At 34.9% G+C, this 22,000-nt stretch overlaps 1 protein-coding gene across 3 annotated transcripts; it reads right to left on the bottom strand.

Annotated features, from left to right (window-relative positions):
* Positions 1 to 392: 392 nt before the first annotated feature.
* LOC123553940 (2-acylglycerol O-acyltransferase 2-like) lies at positions 393 to 21,642 on the bottom strand. Of its 3 annotated transcripts, none has more exons than XM_045343694.2 (5): positions 21,506 to 21,642; positions 17,172 to 17,702; positions 13,470 to 13,638; positions 11,296 to 11,498; positions 393 to 1,490 (listed from the first exon to the last, which is right to left on the bottom strand). In XM_045343694.2, the coding sequence occupies exons 2-5, from the start codon at positions 17,659 to 17,661 to the stop codon at positions 1,333 to 1,335; spliced, it is 1,020 nt and encodes a 339-aa protein (XP_045199629.2). In that variant the 5' UTR covers positions 17,662 to 17,702; positions 21,506 to 21,642; the 3' UTR covers positions 393 to 1,332. The 3 variants fall into 3 exon arrangements, with proteins under 3 accessions (XP_045199629.2, XP_045199628.2, XP_045199630.2); XM_045343693.2 differs by having other exon boundaries at positions 21,570 to 21,638; XM_045343695.2 differs by lacking the exon at positions 21,506 to 21,642 and adding an exon at positions 21,307 to 21,445.
* Positions 21,643 to 22,000: the final 358 nt, after the last annotated feature.

Genomic DNA, 22,000 nt, shown 5'->3' with positions numbered 1-22,000 from the left:
TTGTGGTGATACAAGTTGTGTGCAAGATTGGTTAAAGTCAAATCATAAATGAAGCTGATATTGTGCAGACAAGGTCAAAATAGCTAATTTTGGCCCTTTCAGGGTCCATAACTCTGGAACCCATTAAGGGATCTGGCCGGTTCAAGAAAGGAACCAAGATCTTATGTTGACACAAGTTTTGTGCAAATTTGATTAAATTCAAATCATAAATGAGGCTGCTATTGTGCAGACAAGGTCAAAATAGCTAATTCTGGCCCTATCAGGGGCCATAATCCGGCACCATAACGGAATTGGCCAGTTCAAGAAAGGAACCAATCCCTTGGGTGGTGATACAATTTTGTGTGAAAGATTGGTTAAAGTCAATCATAAATGAAGCTGATATTGTGCGGACAAGGTCAAAATAGAAATTTTTGGCCTTTCAGGGTCCATAACTCTGGAACCCATTAAGGGATCTGGCCGGTTCAAGAAAGCAACCAAGATCTTATGGTGATACAAGTTGTGTGCAAGTTTGGTCAAAATAAAATCATAAATGAAGCTGCTATTGTGCAGATAAGGTCAAAATAGCTAATTCTGGCCCTTTCAGGGGCCATAACTCTGGAACCCATAATGGAATCTGGCCAGTTCAAGAAAGGAACCAAGATCTTATGGTGATACAAGTTGTGTGCAAGTTTAGTAAAAATCAAATCATAAATAAAGCTGCTATTGTGCAGTCAAGGTCAAAATAGCTAATTTTGGCCCTTTAGGGGCCATAACTCTAGAACCCGTAATGGGATCTGGCCAGTTCAAGAAAGGAATCGAGACCTTATGGTGATACAAGTTGTGTGCAAGTTTGGTTAAAATAAGATCATAAATGGAACCACTATAGTGCAGACGAGAAATTGTTGATGGACGGACGCATGGACGGACTGACGACGGACGAAGGGTGATCACAAAAGCTCACCTTGTCACTATGTGACAGGTTAGCTAATAAAAAATGAAATTCTAGAATTAGGTACATCTGTGAAAGTATTAAATCATAATTTATACATTTCTATTACCCTTAGTTCAAAAGGGATGACAGTAAAACTGATCTAAGTGCTTCTTCATCTTAGACAACTTTTACTGTGACCCCTCTCTATAAAAGAAAGGAAAGAAAGCACAAATCCCCAATAACAAAGGAGTCTTCTTCATACAAGAAAATTATATATTTAGAAATTGAAAAATTAGACCCTAAACAAAATGTTTACTGAAAGCTTTAAAAAAATCACTTTATTTTAATGATACGAGTAGTGTATGGTATTGATAATTCACATCAACAATTTTTTTCAGATGTTGTAAGTTTACTTCTTCTAATTATCCAATAAAGTTGAGATGAACGGACTCCTCTATTCCATATTTTGTCTTGTTACTTTCGAACAAATCTTTCAATTCCTCGGTGTATCTAGCATGCAGGCTGTCTATTTCTTCCTGTGAGGGATTTTCATTCTTCTCTACTTCAATAGGTTTACCAACTGAAACAGTCAAGATACCTCAACATTTATAGGTTTATCTACTGCAAATTTTAGGAATTTCTTTAAGTATATTTACTGTTTTTTAAGGAAATTTACCTTAATATTAGGTTTGAAAAGTAACAATTTCTCATTTTTAATAGGTTTATCAACTAAAAATTCAAGGAATTTAAACATTCTATACTGCACTCAAGGAATCAACATGAATAATTAAAAAACCAAATGAAAAAATTTAGGGTCTGAATTCTTTGTTGCAAACAGAAAAAATTTAAGGAATTTCAATTTTTAAGAAATGTTTGACAAAGGAAAATTTTACTTCTTGATATTAAAGGAATCAAAAACTTCTGAAAGGGTTTCCCTAAGAACAATGAACAAAGGCCCGAAGGGCCGAGAGTCGGCTAATGATTGTTTGGTAGTTAGTCTACCAGTTTCAGTTTGGTTTTAGTTTTTTCCCCCAACTGAACAGAGATTTTGTTACAATAGATGAAATGGACATTCAATCGATGCCTAGTAAAACTTTGATTGACATTATACAAGTACTTAAACCCAATATATTTCTCTAAAATTGAAGAGTGGTTCGCAAAATAAAAATGTTGAAAGTACAAACTACAATTTGACAGGTGACACTAAGATACTGCCCATGACTATAAATATTTTTCCAGTAAACATTTGCCGCCGGCATTACCAAAACAGGCAATTATCGGCTGGTATATATTCGCACATGATAAAATTTGAATATGAAAATTTATATATTGAAATTTTATAGCGCGGACTGCCACATGCAATTTGTAACGGATGGACGAAAGAACTGTTCAGATATTTTACAGATAAGGGGCCTGGCAATAACCGTGTCACACGCTAGGTATTGTTCAATCATATTATAAGGGATGTGAATTTAAAGTATACTTACTTTTGCGTTTAAAGATATGTAAATGTTGCTGAGTGTCAATATATAGTGTCATGAATGTTTACACTGACAGGAAAATTGCGCATTCGAAACTAAGAGAAGTTACTCGGACTAACTATCAATTTCGGAAAAGATAACCAATATTAATAAATGCAGTTCTTTTTTAGTTAAAACCATCATTTATTCTATTTCAGACCTGTTAACCCCCTCAAAACCATGTCAGTAGTCCCCAAGTCTATGTACTTTCAATTATCCGTTTTGATTCATGTAGACAGACAGGCCCAGACTGGGCTGAAAAAATGTTTGAGCGATTTTAACGTGGTCGGTAGCAGGGTGGGTGTGGGGAGGGGTGTTCCTTCCCGCTTTGAACTGCAGTCAGATTTTGAAATGGGCATTGTGGCAGGTGGTAAAAGGGCAAATGTATCAAACTGTAAAGTGGCAATATGGGGGGAGAGTGTGGGAGGATACCCCCTCCTGCAAGTAGGGTTTGGGGTATCACCACAAGGAAATTTTGAAAATGTAGACCCTTGATACAGCCTTTGTTGCGATTTCTAACTGAAAATTTTATGTTTCAGTTTCTAAATATTACCTAGATTCTTTTTAGTATTACAATATTCAAAGTATGAATGACTGTCACTTCATATTTTTACTTTCAGGTCATGCCTCAGCACTAGAATATAAGTCTGATATTGATTCTATGTATGTATTATAAAAATAAATTCTAGAATCATTTCTGTTACAATAATATTCATCATGTCTGTTACTTTAATGTTTAAATTTCATAACACAGCTCGATATTTACCCAAAATATTATATCCGGATATGATTACACTTTCTTTTATACCGCCAAAATCTCCAGTTTTACAAATTGTGATGATATGAAGACAGTTTAGCAGCAATTGGCAGTATCTGACATTGAAGTTTACGGTGAAATTATTTAAATCATTTAATAAAAAAAATTGTTTCGTTTCGTCAAAGCACTCTAACATAGACGATCTACTTTCGATTTCAAAAACTACAAGAAAATACAATTTAATGTTTCGTCAATCTGAAATAAAGACATAGGTTATATGTAGGTGTAATAAAAATAAATTCTAGAATCATTTCTGTTACAATAATATCTATCATGTATGTTACTTGAATGTTAAAATTTCATAACACAGCTCGAATTTTACCAAAAATATTATATCCGGATACGATTACACTTTTCTCCAGTTTAAACAATATATTTCACAAATTGTGATGATACGAAGACATTTAGCAGCAATTGGCAGTATCTGACATTGAAGTTTACGGTTAAATTACCTCTTATTTAAATCTTTTCATAAAAAAGTTGTTTCGTTTCGTCAAAGCAGCCAAACATAGACGATCTACTTTCGATTTCAAAAACTACAAGAAAATACAATTTAATGTTTCGCCGATTTGTTTATTTCTCGAAAAATAAGAATTAATATCATTTTTAATATCAATAGTAACTAAACAAACCAGTAAGAGCTTCTTCTTCCGATAATTTATCCATTTACTGACTGCAAAATTCAACCCACGCAAAGTCGTAGAAGCATTGTTATAATCAGATCACGCGTGTTCGCCGAGAAGTGTCCAGAATGTAGTTAGGATTCATCCGCGAAGTCTCGCGGAAGAATTAACATACTGCACATATCTTATTCGGGTCATTTAAAATGAAACTGTCATAATTTAATTTCATCGATGTGGTAAAGTCTTTGATAAGAGACATTCCAATGCTTTCAGAGGTTCCCACTCAATAAAATACTAGCCGTATGTTCTGGAACTATATTTTGTCTTTCGCTGGATGTTACGCAAGCTTTGTAAGTCTGCGCAATTCATAAAATGCACAGCACAATAAATTTGTTATTTGCGCAATGATTTTAAAGATTATTTTTTGAAACGGACAGGGTAACAAATGGATAATTTGGCTAATAAGTTAATATGCAGTTTTTATTTGAATTTGTGAACATCATATTTGCTATTTTGTGACAAAAGGGCATAAAATTCTTCACCATAATCATATGCGCAAATGTATTACCAAATCCCGCAGAATCGTTATGCGTGTTTATGCTTAATGAGTTACCGCAGAAGAAAATACGTGGCTTTATCCGAGTATTGCACAATTACAAGTCATAAATATGACAGATTACATCGTATATTGGTCATAGCAAATAGGATTGACATAAATGAACTTTATTCGATCAATGAACTCTTTGAAATTAGAGACAATCCAATGGAACTACATCACTTCACTGTGTTGTGAGGCCATTTAAGAATGAGAAATCGTGCGATAGCAAGGACTCGTCAAACGCTTGACAGCGTTTAGCCGACTCAATAAAACGTCAACTCCTTCAAGTTTACAAACTGAAAATTCAAGGAATCTCAACTTCTGAAAGCTTACCAGCAGAACAATTCAAGGAATCTAAACATCATTCTGTATTTTAATCAATTGCAAAATTAAAGAAATCCAAACTTCTGAAGGTTTACCAACAGAAAAATGAAGGCATATCAACTTCTTTAAGTTTACCAAGTGAAAATTCAAGGAATCTTAACATTATAGCTTTACCAACTAAAAAGTTGAGGAACTCAACTTTTTTTAAGGTGCGACGGTAATAAAGGATTTCTTTTATCAATTTACAAAGGCAGAGGTTTGGGTCATGAACGTGACACATCTTGTTACGATCAAAGTTTATGTCTAGTTATTTGAATATCCATGCATGCAGAAAGAAGAAATACAAAGAAAATAAACTTATATCTTTGACACCTTAGTGTGACCTTGACCTTGGGCAAAGGTTCTGAATTTTGTATGTGATATAGTTATTTAAGTCAATTCTTTTTCAAAAATGCTCAAACTCCAGTTCTGTGTTTGTATAGCATCACCACTCCATACTTTGACTCACCATAGTAACAACCACAATCATCATAAGTGCCATTTTCACTGTCAACATCATCACAACCACAATCATCATAAGTACCACTTTAATTGTCAACATCATCATCACCATCACAACCACAATCATCATAAATAACACTTTCACTATCAACATCACCATCGCCATCACAACCACAATCATCATAAGTAACACTTTCACTGTCAATACCATCACAACCACAATTATCGTAAGTACCACTTTCACTATCAATATCACCATCGCCATCACAACCACAATCATCATAAGTAACACTTTAACTGTCAACATCACCATCGCCATCACAACCACAACCATCATAAGTAACACTTTCACTGTCAACATCATCATCGCCATCACAACCACAATCATCATAAGTAACACTTTCACTATCAACATCACCATCGCCATCACAACCACAATCATCATAAGTAACACTTTCACTACCAACATCACCATCGCCATCACAACCACAATCATCATAAGTAACACTTTCACTACCAACATCACCATCGCCATCACAACTACAATCATCATAAATAACACTTTCACTATCAACATCACCATCGCCATCACAGCCACAATCATCTTATATAACACTTTCACTATCAACATCACCATCGCCATCACAGCCACAATCATCTTATATAACGCTTCCACTATCAACATCACCATCGCCATCACAACCACAATCGTCATAAGTAACACTTTCACTGTCAACACCATCACAACCACAATTATCGTAAGTACCACTTTCACTATCAATATCACCATCGCCATCACAACCACAATCATCATAAGTAACACTTTAATTGTCAATATCACCATCGCCATCACAACCACAATCATCATAAGTAACACTTTCACTGTCAACATCATCACAACCATAATTATCGTAAGTACCAATTTCACTATCAATATCACCATCGCCATCACAACCACAATCATCACAAGTAACACTTTAACTGTCAACACCATCACAACCACAATTATTGTAAGTACCACTTTCACTATCAATATCACCATCGCCATCACAACCACAATCACCATAAGTTACACATTAACTGACAATATCACCATCGCCATCACAACCACAATCATCATAAGTAACACTTTCACTGTCAACACCATCACAACCACAGTTATCATAAGTATCACTTTCACTATCGATATCACCATCGCCATCACACCCACAATCATCATAAGTAACACTTTCACTGTCAACACCATCACAACAACAATTATTGTAAGTACCACTTTCACTATCACAGACTTCCGGAAAGTCGTCGTTCCGACGGACATGACCGGAAAATTTTGATGCAATCCGCGGTTTCATAATCCGGATGCGGACTGACTGACCGGCATTTATCGTATTCCGAGAACCACAACATCTCAGACAACATATCAAAATGGCGTCACTAACATAATTATGCCGGGGCAGAACCAGGAAAGAAACGTAAATGAACGCACAACAATTGTAGTGAAAGGAAACAAATGTACGAAAATAAGAGGGTTGACCGAACCTTTTACAAGAAATGGACTAAAAATCACCCCTGGCTTGTATATGATGGAGAAAAGCAACATATGCGGTACATTGGCATTTTCTTCAGTCCGGCATATTTATTTCCGGTCAGGCAGATTTTTAGGCATTGCTGGACCAAAAGTCCTGCCATTTTTTCTAACTTTCCTGAAGTCTGCTTTCAACATCACCATCACAACCGCAATCATCATAAGTAACACGTTCACTGTCAACATCAGCATCGCCATCACAACCGCAGTCATCATAAGTAACACATTCACTGCCAACATCATCATTGCCATCACAACCACAATCATCATAAGTAACACTTTCACTGTCAACATCACCATCGCCATCACAACCACAATCATCATAAGTGCTACTTTGACTGTCAACATCATTATCGCCATCACAACCACAATCATCATAAGTGCTACTTTAACTGTCAACATCATTATCGCCATCACAACCACAATCATCATAAGTGCCACTTCCACTGTCAACATCATCATCGCCATCACAACCAGTATCACCATAAGTGCCACGTGCACTGTCAACATCATCATCGCCATCACAACCACAATCACCATAAGTGCCACTTTCACTGTCAACATCACCATCGCCATCACAACCACAATCACCATAAGTGCCATCCCCATCACAACCACAATCACCATAAGTGCCACTTTCACTGTCAACATCATCATCGCCATCACAACCACAATCACCATGAGCGCGTTTCACTGTCAACATCATCATCGCCATCACAACCACAATCATCCAAAGTGCCACTTTCCCTGTCAACATCATCATCGCCATCACAACCACAATCATCCAAAGTGCCACTTTCCCTGTCAACATCATCATCGCCATCACAACCACAGTCATCCAAAGTGCCACTTTCCCTGTCAACATCATCATCGCCATCACAACAACAATCATCCTAAGTGCCACTTTCACTGTCAACATCATCTTCGCCATCACAACCACAATCATCATAAGTAACACTTTAAGGTGAAGAAGGGGTAATGAGCAGGATTTTCAAAACCAAGTTGCAACCTTGATAACATACGTAAATAACAGCAAAAGTTGATCTTTATCCGATGTACAATTATCGAAAATGTGAAATGCACACTTTTTACGCGAATGATGTTGAAATTTCACGTTTTAGCCTAGTCGGAAATAGTTGTAACGTTGCCATTTTCATGGCGATTAATTTCAATTTCGGGCACTCATTTTATTAAAAAAGGTGTTTTTTTTTATTTTATATAATATGCCAGTCGAAACCTATATGATGATGTAATTTTCAAACATATGCTCCCACTATTTGCCAAAGGAATGCTTACTTTATGCAAAAATCATGCCAAAATCTTTCTATGAAATTACTGTTTTCATGCAGAATGACTAAGTAGTGTGTAAAAACTGTTCCATAGATTTTTTTAAAAAACTAATATTATCTTATAAATTTATTTTACTGTAAAATGATCAAACAAAAATTGGGGGTTACTGACTTGGTTTTCGCAGTATTGTCATAAATTTTCCCCTACCCCCATTTTCTCGTGCATTTTTCTTACATAAAAAAATCATAAGAAAATCATTTGATAAATCAATGAAATTCACTTCTACCAAATAATTGTTAGCCCACAGCGACATTGACTGCACACGAGTTTGTTAAGTGGTAAATTTGAGTCTGACCCTTTCCGAATAATTAAGTTGTAACCATAAATCGTAACATGTGTTGTTCTAAAGTTTGATCTCTACATAAATGACGTTTCTTGTATAAATTGGGAGCATGCATTTACTGGTCCATAGATTTTTTAAAAAATTTAAACAATTACTTTAAAGGTATTTCTCAGCAAAATAACGAAAAAAAAGTCCTTGACTACCAACTTCGTTTTCGAGCTATGAAGTCGCAAAAAACTAAGAAGTCTCAAATGGCGCTATGGGCGGCGATTGACACTGCGCATTTTCCCGCTTTTTCCTGTTGTTCACAAACGTCTTATTACTAAAACGGTGCATGCTGTTTGCAAATAAGTATTTAGCCATTCCGTTTTAAAAATTCTAATACTTTCTGAAACATACTTTCATTATTGTATATACAAATGAGCCGTGCCATGAGAAAACCAACAAAAGGGCGTTTGCGACCAGCCTATTGGAATTAGAGAAACTGTTACTGAGCAGCATGGATCCTGACCAGACTGCACGGATGCAAACGCACTATGTTGGTTTTCTCATGGTGCGGCTCAAATCATTATATTTCATACTTGTTTATATTACGTGAATATAGGTGGTAATTTTCAAAATACCTACTTAGAAGATTGTACAATTGCGAGACAAATTATAAATAAGCAAGTGCGTATGCATGTACATATACAAATATTCAGTCGGAATTCATCTGAATTTTCATTGAATCCCGCGGTAAAAAGAAAGCCGTATTTTTTTTGTTAGGACATATTACAAGAAGATGTGTTTTTAAACATAATTTAAGGTGCAACTGGTGGTAAATGAATTCTTTTGCATAGAGAATGTTACATTATAAAATGATTTCTTTTTATGTGCCCCCCCCCCCCCCCCCTCTTCCTCGTTATGTTTGGGTGGGGCAATTAGTGTTGCCCTTGCCTATGCCTGCAGGTTCGTCTGTGTCTTAGTCAGAATTAGTGTCGGGCACATCTCAGAAAGTATTGACCTAGAGTCATCAAACCTCCAAGGATTGTTATCAACATTTCTATTGAGTATATGATGTTTTAATTTGATCTCACACAGTCAAACCAGTGTTATGGCCCTTGACGTAGTCAAAAATATACATAAAAAGTTTGTTTTCTATGTATTTTATTCAGTGCTTCAAGATTTTCAATAGAGACATGAAGCCATATAGGAATTCAATAATATGCAGCATGTGAAGTTGTAACATATTCGGGACTGAGCGACCGCCAAACACTGGATTTTGCTATAATTTATCTTTTGGAACTTCTGCATCTAAACAAACTCAGACAGTTGTGTAGAAAGATTCAACCAGTCAGACTAAAGTTTCTGTTTTTGAACATCGGACAAATGGACGTACCCGCTTTTGTTACTTGTTGAGATGCTGAGCAAGTTAATACCGATAGGGAGTTCGGAAACAATAACAGTTAAATTGTCAGTATATCATTACTACCTGCAATACAAAACAGAACACAAACATCAAATGTTTTTCATAATTTTTCATGTTTATTACGACAATGCGCTTGATAACTGCTATGGTTGTATGTAATACAGCAACGATATAAAATGTCTGAATGATAAATAAAATTTATACAAATCATCTGTCTTCAAAATATATATTAATCTTGTAATGCCTTTCATAATTCTCAAATGTACCCATTGTCATACAGAAAAGAGTTGCACATACACAACATCTATAATGCTTAACCACCAAGATTATCAAGCCAAGAATGAAAAAAAACTTCCGGTGTATCGCCCTCCTGCATCGCTCAACGCCATTTTGTTTCCGATAGCTTTATAAAACGTAATCACGCGACGTTGCGAAGCGTAACGTTTGGCGTCCCGCCAGACGTCGCTGAATTACACCTTTTTCACCTTAACTGTCAACATCATCATCGCCATCACAACCACAATCATCCAAAGTAACACTTTCCCTGTCAACATCATCATCGCCATCACAACCACAATCATCCAAAGTAACACTTTCCCTGTCAACATCATCATCGCCATCACAACCACAATCATCATAAGTGCCACTTTCCCTGTCAACATCATCATCATCGCCATCACAACCACAATCATCATTAGTAAGACTTTAACTGTCAACATCATCATCACCATCACAACCACAATCATCATTAGTAAGACTTTAACTGTCAACATCATCATCACCATCACAACCACAATCATCATTAGTAAGACTTTAACTGTCAACATCATCATCACCATCACAACCACAATCATTCATTAGTAAGACTTTAACTGTCAACATCATCATCACCATCACAACCACAATCATCATTAGTAAGACTTTAACTGTCAACATCATCATCACCATCACAACCACAATCATCATTAGTAAGACTTTAACTGTCAACATCATCATCGCCATCACAACCACAATCATCATTAGTAAGACTTTAACTGTCAACATCATCATCGCCATCACAACCACAATCATCCAAAGCAACACTTTCCCAGTCAACATCATCATCGCCATCACAACCACAATCATCCAAAGTACCACTTTCACTGTCAACATCATCATCGCCATCACAACCACAATCATCTAAAGTACCACTTTCCCTGTCAACATCATCATCGCCATCACAACCACAATCATCCAAAGTACCACTTTCCCTGTCAACATCACCATCGCCATCACAACCACAATCATCATAAGTACCACTTTCACTGTCAACATCATCATCAAAATACTACATAAACCAATGGACATGCAAATTACTTCAATTTATTCACACTTACCAACAGTATTCAACGGTCGTCTATAATGCATGAGACCAAAAGTATAGTTGAATACACCTCTTCCCTTGATCACAGGCAGTGAGAATCCAAATATCTTGTGCATGAGGAAGAGCTGTAGTTTACGTAAAAATGAACCTTCTGGATTATGAATCTGATCATACAGCTCATTCTCGCCAAATCCAAACACGGGTACCAGTGATGCTCTGTAGTGAAATAAGCAAGTTTCATTTTAATAATAAAGTACACAGAAAGCTTCAGCTGAACTATATACAGGGGTTATTACATGTCTCTTTATACTGAATTATAGAAGTTGAATAAAATAATAAATGCGTGGTCCTGTCAAGCATTTTGATCATTTTTAATATAAGAGTGTAGAAAGGCATAAATGTAATATTAGTTAATATATGTAAGCTTTTTCTGTGAAAAAATGCAGCCACTCTAAACATTTTACAGCTGGTGACAACAAATACTATGACAAAGAAAGAAAATATTTATTTCTTTAAACTTTAACTATTTGTGGACATTAAACAACTGTAGGTTATAATATTTACCTATCTTATATTTTCCAAGCCAAAAAAACACAAGATAAAATTGTCATGTATTAATTCAAGTAAATTTTTGCTGAGAAAATAAAGAGCTGCTGTGTTCAACAGATTCTTACCTTATTATTTGATGATGTATTCAAATTAAAAATACAAGGACATAAAGAACATTATATACCCATTACACTTTAAGTATTATAAATATCAGGGCTTTTCCCCCCTATAAATCTACCTCCGGTAAAGGAGGTAATCCAAAAGCAAAAAATTATGTTTTTTCCCCAATTCTGAATTTGAGTGTTACCTTTTAGGATTTTTGCTGTTTTAAGATAGTTTTGCTAATTTGTATGTATATTTTGGTTACAAAAGCAACAGTTATACTGTTGAGCAATTACTGAAATGCTATCCATTGTTATCTAATCTTACACAAATAATATCTTTACACAGATTTTGGTAATTTACAAATTTTCCCAATAGAAACAATTTCCGAGAGCATTTTCCCAATCCAACTGGTGTTGGTGGCATTCCCAAAAGGATGAAAAAAAAGGCCTGAATTTTGAAATGTTTCTAAACAAGTTATTTACAAATAAATGTAGGACGTTTTGGCCAGCAGACGTTTTGGCCCGGACGTTTCGGCCTAGGATGTTTTGGCCAGGCATTTTTTGGGGGTAGGACGTTTTGGCCAAAAATAAACTGTGGTTCCATATCATGCAAATATGGTCTGGAGATTATTCTAAAGAACGTTATAGTCAAAGAATAAAAAACATTTATATTTATAGCTCTTTGTTATGGTCCTAAATTAAACTGATAATAAAACATATCATGGTATTTTATTTTTATTTCTTTATAATCTTTTATATGTATACACATATATATACATGTATATACATTGTGTATGTGTGTGTGTATGTGAAAATATTTGCCATTTACAACAAATCAAAAGAGTTACGAAAATTAATTTTCTTCACAATTATTTTTCTTAAAAAATCATCAATTATACTATAACATATTAAAGGCGTACGTTAGAATTCCCTGTATATGAGATGGGCAAAAATTTTCCCAATAAAAGAATTTCTTTAAACTTTGGATATTGAAGGACAATCACCTAAGAAATAAAAAAATGCAATAAAAATCATAGGTCACCGGATTCGAAAAAGAGTTATCTGCCCTTGAAAATGTCATTTTTGGGGGAAATGCCGTTTTCAAGGGCAGATAACTCTTTTTCGATACCAGTGACCTATGATTTTTATTGCATTGTTTTGTTTCTTAGATGATTGTCCTTCAATATCCAAAGTTTGAAGAAATTCTGTTATTGGGAAAATTTTCGCACCTAATTCTAGCATACGTCCTTAATATCCAGATCATATTTTGCATATTATGGAAATAAATTTCTTTTTGGCCAAAACATCCTACCTCAAAAATTTTCTTGGCCAAAACATCCTAGGCCAAAACGTCCGTGCCAAAACGTCTATGGCCAAGATGTCCTTTACGAATACTTCATTCAATTTCTACAACATCAAACATTTTTATTTCAATCCTTTCTTTAGAATTTTATTGTCTCTAATTTCTTTATCAGTAACACTTTGATAAAAATCAATGAAAAGCAACTGCAAAATGTTGACATTTCAATCATACCCATGTATAAGAGCCTGTTTGATAAACCCTTTACGTTTCATTAGAACAAGGTTGAATACACCAGGCTGTGATTCCAGGGCTTCCTCTGCCCCACCAACAACCACACAAGCACAGTGTCCCGGGCGATTACAAATCCAGTGGAAACTCTTCTTGCTGACCGAGGCCATCCCTGAAAAGACAGTTTACTGAAACTCTTACTTTTTTTCTTGTTTCACAAATCATTCCAGTAGAGTTTGAATGAAATGTAACAGCATTTAAGGTAATATGCGCCACCTAACGAAAGTCAACGGACCGTTATGAAATTTTGCCGAATCAAAATTGACAATATTTCTGATTGACTGGTATTTTTTTCGTTTTTCTGTTATTCTCCATTTTGCTGCTGTAAATCTTCAAACATGACCACTAACGTCATTTTTTCAGCAGAGCGCAAAATGACGTACTTGACTAGTTATTCGATTATCCTTTTTATATACAACTAAAATACGGCAAAAAAAATTTATTTTCAAGTTTATATTAAAATTATCTCTCCAATGATATATAATATGTCATGTTTATTTCGACGTCACATCAGAGGTAAACGATTTATGAACGCAAAACACGAAAAACTGACGTCGAGCTTTACCCAAAATTTTGCGTGAAGACGCCTATATTTCAGAAACTGTCAGATGGTTTTTTGAATAAATTTGAGCAAACGTGCAAAATTTCAATCACTATCGATTCCATAAAAGAAAAATGGGGGTCACCGGTTTAGATTTCGCTCTATTTACCGTGGCGCTACCCCTACCCCCAATAAAAAATAACAACGTTTTTATACTTATTTCGTAAATTTTCATAAATTTTAATTCCGTTTCTGTTTCTGTTCGTCGATATAAATATCAAATTCCAGTAATGATAAAAAAGAAGATATGATTAAATGAAATTATTGGAATAAATTAATGATTTCAGGAAACTCTCCTATACATGACACAGAAACACAAAGAGTCCTTTTTATTGAAACAGGATATACGTATCGGTAAAGTGCATGTTAGCCGAAAGTTGTATTCACCTAGAATACGCTGAATTTTATTTGTAGTTGCAGCTTCAATTCTTAAGCAAACTTTGTTTAAATTTAATAAAATTAAAAACATTTGTCAAAACGCTAAAACCTTAGCAGAAAAGTGAAGCACATCAAATGTTAAAGTTCTAAGCAAAATGTTTGTAGTCAATCTTAAAGAGATTCTGTTACCGGATATTTTGGTGTTCATCTAAGACTTCTTTTTAAATTTATGTTCACACAGGTATTCTTGATGCCAGTACTGGATAATTCCATGTCAGTGTATTTTTATTTTACTTTTTTATTCTGTCGAACGCATGATAGGGACAAAGGGAACTTTTCTAGAAAATAATTCTGCACGTGACTTGTGTGCACAAACCGTTATCTGGAGAGGAAACAGGTACAAGTTCGAACTATCCCGCCGGAAGTTCAGTTTGCCGGTTCGTGTGAGGTAAACAAGATGAAATGGTTTTTAAGAAAACGCAGAAGACGGTGCGGTCTTAATAAAGATGCAGTTATTTCAATACATGAGTGCAGTTTTTACATAGGTTCTATTAAAACAATAGATTATCGGGGCTAAAAGTGCAGTTTGGAAATGTAAAGACCGATTCTTTGTTCTTACACATTCTTTTTATATTTTAGTTGCTTTGTCATTCATGCTACTACAGTGACTGTTCAATATATGTCACTTAAACGTCAAAACATAAATGAGCCGCACCATGAGAAAACCAACATAGTGGCTTTGCGATCAGCATGCGCATCCGCGCAGTCTGGTCAGGATCCATGCTGTTTGCTTTCAAAGCCTATTGCAATTAGAGAAACTGTTAGCGAACAGCATGAACCATGACCAGAATGCGTGGGTGCGCATGCTGGTCTTGGTCCATGCTGGTCGCAAACTTACTTGGTTGGTTTTTTCATGGCTTGTCTCAAATGTTAAGATCATCATCTAGATTGACTACACCGATGAAAGTTTGCGTCTGATATCAGGAGACGTAGGTTCAAACCATAGAAATGCCACAATTTTAAATGTCTCATTTTAAAGGCATTGAAAGCATGCGCACGGTAGATAGTTTAATTAACCAAATGTGATCAGAAAATAAAAATAGAGACTTTGTAAAACATGACTGTAGTATAAAATTAAATTATAAAATAGGGTAATATATAAAGCCGTGCTCACGTTTTGTGAGCATTTTATTCAATTTACTGCTTTTAATGTCCAGCAGACGTTTATAGTTTTGCCGGGATATATAGCACATGTATGAACCTGCGTCTTCTGATATCAGGCGCATACTATCATCGGTGTTGTTTGTAACATTTGTTTACCGGGATATATAAACAAAACAAGTATTTTGTTAAAGTACTACACATTAATCAAAAGTACCACGAGCGAAACTTTGCAGTGTGAACGTCTTGGGGGTACATGTGATTCTTAACACCCTAAATAAACTTATGGGACAAATTCCTTTCTCTCCTCATTAGAGTACTGTATGCGTAATCTAAATTTCTGTAAACTGTTTCTATGTATAGATGGAATCATTAACTGCGCACTCTTCGAAATACTATATAGAATGCACAGGCACTTAGGCAAAATTGTCTGTAATAAAACATGTCTGTTTGTCATGTATAGAACATTTTCTAGAAAGCATTCATCTGTTTGAAAAATTTAATAAACAAAAAAAAACGTCTTCATTTTATCATTATTGTGATATCATTTCATTATAATCCAACAGCAGAAACTGATATTATTTCATTATATCCACCAAAAGAAGAAGACATTGAACTTGAATTAATGGAAACTTACCAAAATAAGTATGAAAACGTCGTTATTTTTACTGGGGGTAGGGGAAGCGCAACGGTAAATAGAGCGAAATCTAAATCGGTGACCTACATTTTTCTTTTAAGGAATCGATAGCAATTGAAATTTTGTACTTCTGTTGAAATTTATTCAAAAAACTATCTGACAGTTTTTAAGATACAGGCGTTTTTACGCGAAATTTCGGGTGAAACTCGACGTCAGTTTTACGTATTTTGCGTTCATAAATCGCTTGCCTCTGATGTGACGTTGAAATAAACATGACAAATTATGTATCACTGGAGAGATAATTTTAATATAAATTTGAAAATAAAGAATTTTTGCCGTTTTTTAGTTGTATATCAAAACGATACTCGAAAAGCCAGTCAAGTACGTCATTTTGCGCTCTGCTGAAAAAATGACGTTAGTGGTCATGTTTGAAGATTTACAACAGCAAAACGGAGAATAACAGAAAAATGAAAAAGATACCAGTCAATCGGAAATATCGTCAATTTTGTTTCGGCAAAATTTCTTAACCGTCCGTTGACTTTCGTTAGGTGGCGCATATTACCTTAAGATACTGGCAAGACTAAAAGTGCTGAGTTTGAAGATTTGTTAAGTGTACATGTGCAAGAATTTCATAAACAGTAAACCAGTCAGTGTGCTAATATTGAAATATATTGCAATATAAACATGGATACTGAATTACACATTGGAATCAAGTAGACCCATGTCTTAAACATTTCTCAGTCAAATTGCATGAATTTCAGCCTGAGGTTTTCTTTATTCCAACAGACTTCAAAACAGATTTCAAAACATCTGAATGAAAAATTTAAGAGAGAAAAAATATGAAATAAAATAATATCAATAATATTACCACTTGTTAGCAAGTAGTCCCGATAGAATGGGAACTGAAACTGTCCAGCCAGAATGACAAGATGTGACACAAGCCCTGGAAATTTCTGACTGAATCCTGTCGCATCAGTAGCGAATGAAAGAAATCCATTTGTCTGCATGATTCCATGGGGATGAAGACCGAATATATAACTTTTTGTTGGATCTAATTCAGCAGTTTTATATAGTGAAGCAGGATAGTATTCCGCCATTTTCTTCCATACCACACTATTGCGTATCCGTTTTACATAATGACCACCAGTTTCTGCACTACCTCTGTCGTACAGGTACCATCCAATATACAATACGGGTATCCAATAAAATCGAGTGAATAAAAGATAAATGGATAAAAAGAGGCATCCAAATCCGCCAAAGAGGAATGTCAGTACCCATTGTAATGCACACAGAGTCTGAATACGTCTAGAAAGTGGAATGTTCAATGGGGCAAAGTCTATGCCCAATATCTTTGTCATTGTGACTTTTTGTTTTGTTCAGTCTTGTTCAGTCGTTATACCTGAAATTAAACATAATGTAATCTTTAACAAAAATAGTTTATAAGACATCATTGCCTAAAAGCACACAAAATTTATAGACAGATATTTGTATGAAGTTGAAACATTATGATGATCATTGTTTATGATCAATGAACAATATCAATAATGCACCTGTATTTGAATATTCTGTTGTTGTTGTAACTCTGGCTCTCAAATAAATACAGAAACAAGAGTGCCATGAAGGTCCTGTATCGCTCATCTGACCTAGTTCTTACCTAAGATAATCTTGTGTCTAATTTGGCCTAGATTTCAGAGAGACAAACATTTTGACCATGTTTTATGTAAATCAGGTAGATCATTAACAAAGGTTTTCAACGATTTGACCTTGTGACAGAGTTTCTGACCTAAGGTACCACACTTCTGGACCTGATCTATACTTTATACAGAAATTCTGACAAAGTCATATATATGAAAGTGGCCTTTAAAGTATTCACAAAGTTTTTCATATGTTGTAACTGTTATTACTGGTAACAACTGACTACAGATTAGGGTCATCTTATCTATATAAGTTTTGATTGCCTGACAACTAGAAAACCTTTTAAGAGGCCAGGCTAGGCATCTGGTTAACAGATGGCTAGAATGCAGGCTAGGTGAATGGTGAATGCTTCCTATTATTTTTAGATAATGGTCTGTTTTCATGATGTTGTTATTTTAGAATGTACAGACACTAAATCTTGAAAACCCTAATTGCATGAAAGTAGCAAATGGTGGGACACTACATTTCTGAATATGTCAATCCTCAATCAAGAGAGCAAGTTGAGAAATCATCCTCTATACCATTTTTTATTGACAATAAAAATAGTTGAATGCTAGAAATTGTACTGTTACAGCAATGGTAATTAAACAGCTCAGGTGCCAGAAAATTTCAAATATGCTATATTCTTTATTTACCAATTACCTTGACTAACACTGCACCTTTTTGACACTTACCATGAAATCTGATATACAAATTTTCTCTCACTATCTATGCTATAATATGCTTAGTTTTATAGAACAAGAGAGCCATGATGCCCTAGATCCCTCACCTGAGTGAAAATTTTAGTAGAGGGTCACACATGTGGATTGTGGACAATATTGTAAATTGGTAAATATGCCAAATGTGTAATCCACAGAAAATAAAGTCTTTACTTACTTACTTACACATGGAAAATACAAATTATACAAACTTTTTTTGAAATTGGGTCAGTGTTTTATGACAAAATGTGGCCTCAAGAACAATTTAAGGTTTCTCTAAGTCTCTTAGTACTTATACTATACTGTAGTCAAAACAATTCGACGTTTAGATTGTTTTATATTTGTGACGGGCAATCTAAATGTCAAAACTTCGAAGGACCAAAATACTGTCCAGGATAAATCAGAGTATTGGTTTTATCGCTGCACTGGTTTTATCGCCTGTGCATATAGCTTGTGGACACAGTAAATGTTAATTGTGTACTGTACATACATAGGTTTAAATCACCAGAAAATTCGTATTTTTGGAAACTGTTTGACAATTTTTACATAAATTAATGAGGAATTGAATCCCCTTTTAATACATGTAAGTTTTATTTGAATTTATCTTGTATTCGCAACAAAATCAGCATTTAAACTAGGGCTGGGACAATTTCAAAATTTTGAAACTGCTTAATCATTTGTTTGAAATCTAATCGAGCCGGTTAATCTGCGGCCTGCCATATTGAAAATGCTGTTTTCTTTCCCGAAGACTGGTTCAAGATACTTCCAGCAGCTGACTTAATTTATTAGAAATTTATATATGGACTTTATCGTTTGCAAGCAGTGTGATAATTAATTAGTCATATTCTGGTGTAGTTTATTTCAAATATATCACGACATGCAAATCTGAGACTACTGATTATGTTTAGTTGATGTGTTTTAGCAGAAATATACTGTGGGTCTATGTGCTGGTCAAAGAAATGTATAAAGATAAAGTACGACTCGTGATGTTTATTGTTCAAGAGCAATTAGCGGTTTTACAAAATTGAAACCGGTTTCACCTAGTAATCGAATCGGATCCGATTAACCGAGTAATCGTCCCAGTCCTAATTTAAACCCCCAAATCAGCAGCGATGAAAGTTTAATCAGAAATTTGTATATATAAAAAAACATATATTTTCGCCTCGGTTATTAGTCAATTAACAGATCAATGGTAGCGCCGGTCTGTGTTGAGTGCCAGAGGTCAGGGGGTTCATCCCCTTGCATTGTCATATAAAAAACAGGTAACTCTCATTCTTAAACTGGCACCAGTACTCACTTCGGTACTTAATTGGATGCACCACTGCTAGTCGAACTAATCCGACCTATACAGTTTGTTTTATATTGTGACGGTCAAACTGTAGCCATGGCTGCAAAAGTCAGAAATTAAAAAGCAGCCACTCAGCGACAGTAAGCTTGTCTACACCACTGCTAAATCACTTTATTCGATTAAAAAAAGTCTTTCAACATCAACTTACCGGAACGTATACAACAAAATTTAAAACCCGATTATTTGAATCTGCATGAAATTGTGATTTTTGTTAGGAAGTGTCTACGGGTACGGATCCGTACCTCTAGAATCTGATTCTAGAGGTACGGATCCGTACCTCTAGACACGCCTGTTAGAGGGTTTCTAGGGGTACGGACCTCGTTTTTCTAGAGATTTAGGGTTATTTACATGTTAAATTTTGTTGAAAATGAAATAACAAATGAGTCTTAACCAGTCTTCACTTTAAACTTGGATCTAATTGGTTTACAGATACTAGCGTTCACCCGATTGTTTATCTTCTCTTTCAAAACCTAAATAACCGAGCAACTCGAAATGAATACACTGTTCCGTTACGATTAGTTTGTTGTCAAATAAACTGTTGATCCATAACAGCTAGATTAATGAATGAATCTATCCCTTAAATGAATTCTATTTGAAATTAGCAAAAAATATAAATAAATTAATTAATTAGGCATAATAATATGCACCAATTTATTTTGTTATTTAACAATGATAATCGGCACGGAACTGATTGTTTAATAATCAATTAAGCGACATTAAGTAAAAGAAACTGTTAGTGAAAACGTTGCATGTATCTCGAGCGTAACGACTACCAAATGTGTGAAAAACATAAATACACTAAAGGCTAATTATCAATTAAAAGCAGTTTTTCCCCAACATATTTAACATTATTTTGTTTAATCTTTATATCTTTTTTTCTGCCATTTCGAATCCGTGAATCCTCGTGATTTATTTGGTGTTCCTCGGTTATTTACATTCCGAAAGAAAATGTAACAAATCGGATGAACGTTGTTATCTGTAAACCATTTAGATCCAAGTTTAAGTTGAATTCTGATGAAATGGTGTTTGTTATTTCATTTTCAACAAAATTTGAAATGTAAATGACCCTGAATCTCTAGAAAAATGAAGGTCCGTACCCCTAGAAAACCCCTTACAGCCATGTCTAGAGGTACGGATCCGTACCTCTAGAATCAGATTCTAGAGGTACGGATCCGTACCCCTAGACACTTCCTTTTTATTATCACCACTTTGTGAAAAAATTGTATATTGGGGTATGAAATGTAAATAAGGCTTATCCTTACCTTTTTACATTCAGCCATCAAGTATCAACATGTCATAATTATAAACAAAAAGACATCAAATTATCAAATTATTTATTATTAGATCTACTGTATGTTATGGGGCATCCGGTATGTCCGAACACTAATACACTGATTCTAATCACGTCTGGGGCTTATTTATGACAATTTCATAGAAACAAACATTTCGCAGATGTCTTACATGAAATGTATTACAAATGGAAAATAATTTCGTGGATGTCAAGTTGAAAACTCCACGCATTTACCATTTTGTTGCACGTAGCTGGACTATGCACACTCATCGACCTTGACCTTTGTCTTCCAGCATTTCGTTATCAAAAATAATCGTACCAAAAATCGACGCATTTCACGGTTACTTTACAAATTCGTTATTTTTACGTGTAATGTTGGTTCACAAAACGTCAAAAGCAACAAATGAGCTTATAATTAATATACATTATCTGGAGAGATTTTACAGAGGACTTAATAAGATTATGCTACAGACCAAGTTTGATGTAGATCCATCAAACATTTCAAAAGAAGAAATTATTTGAAGATATTTCTATCTTTAACTGAAGTGACCTAAAATGGGACTAAGTGCCCCCCATTTGAACAAAACAAGAGAGAACCATTAATATAATGATGCTACGGATAAAGTTTGATGAACATCCATCAAGCAGTTGTGAGTAAAAGTTGT

The sequence above is a fragment of the Mercenaria mercenaria genome, chromosome 7 (assembly GCF_021730395.1).
Source record: "Mercenaria mercenaria strain notata chromosome 7, MADL_Memer_1, whole genome shotgun sequence".
NCBI lineage: Eukaryota > Metazoa > Mollusca > Bivalvia > Venerida > Veneridae > Mercenaria > Mercenaria mercenaria.
This window is presented reverse-complemented; position numbering and strand designations above follow the sequence as displayed.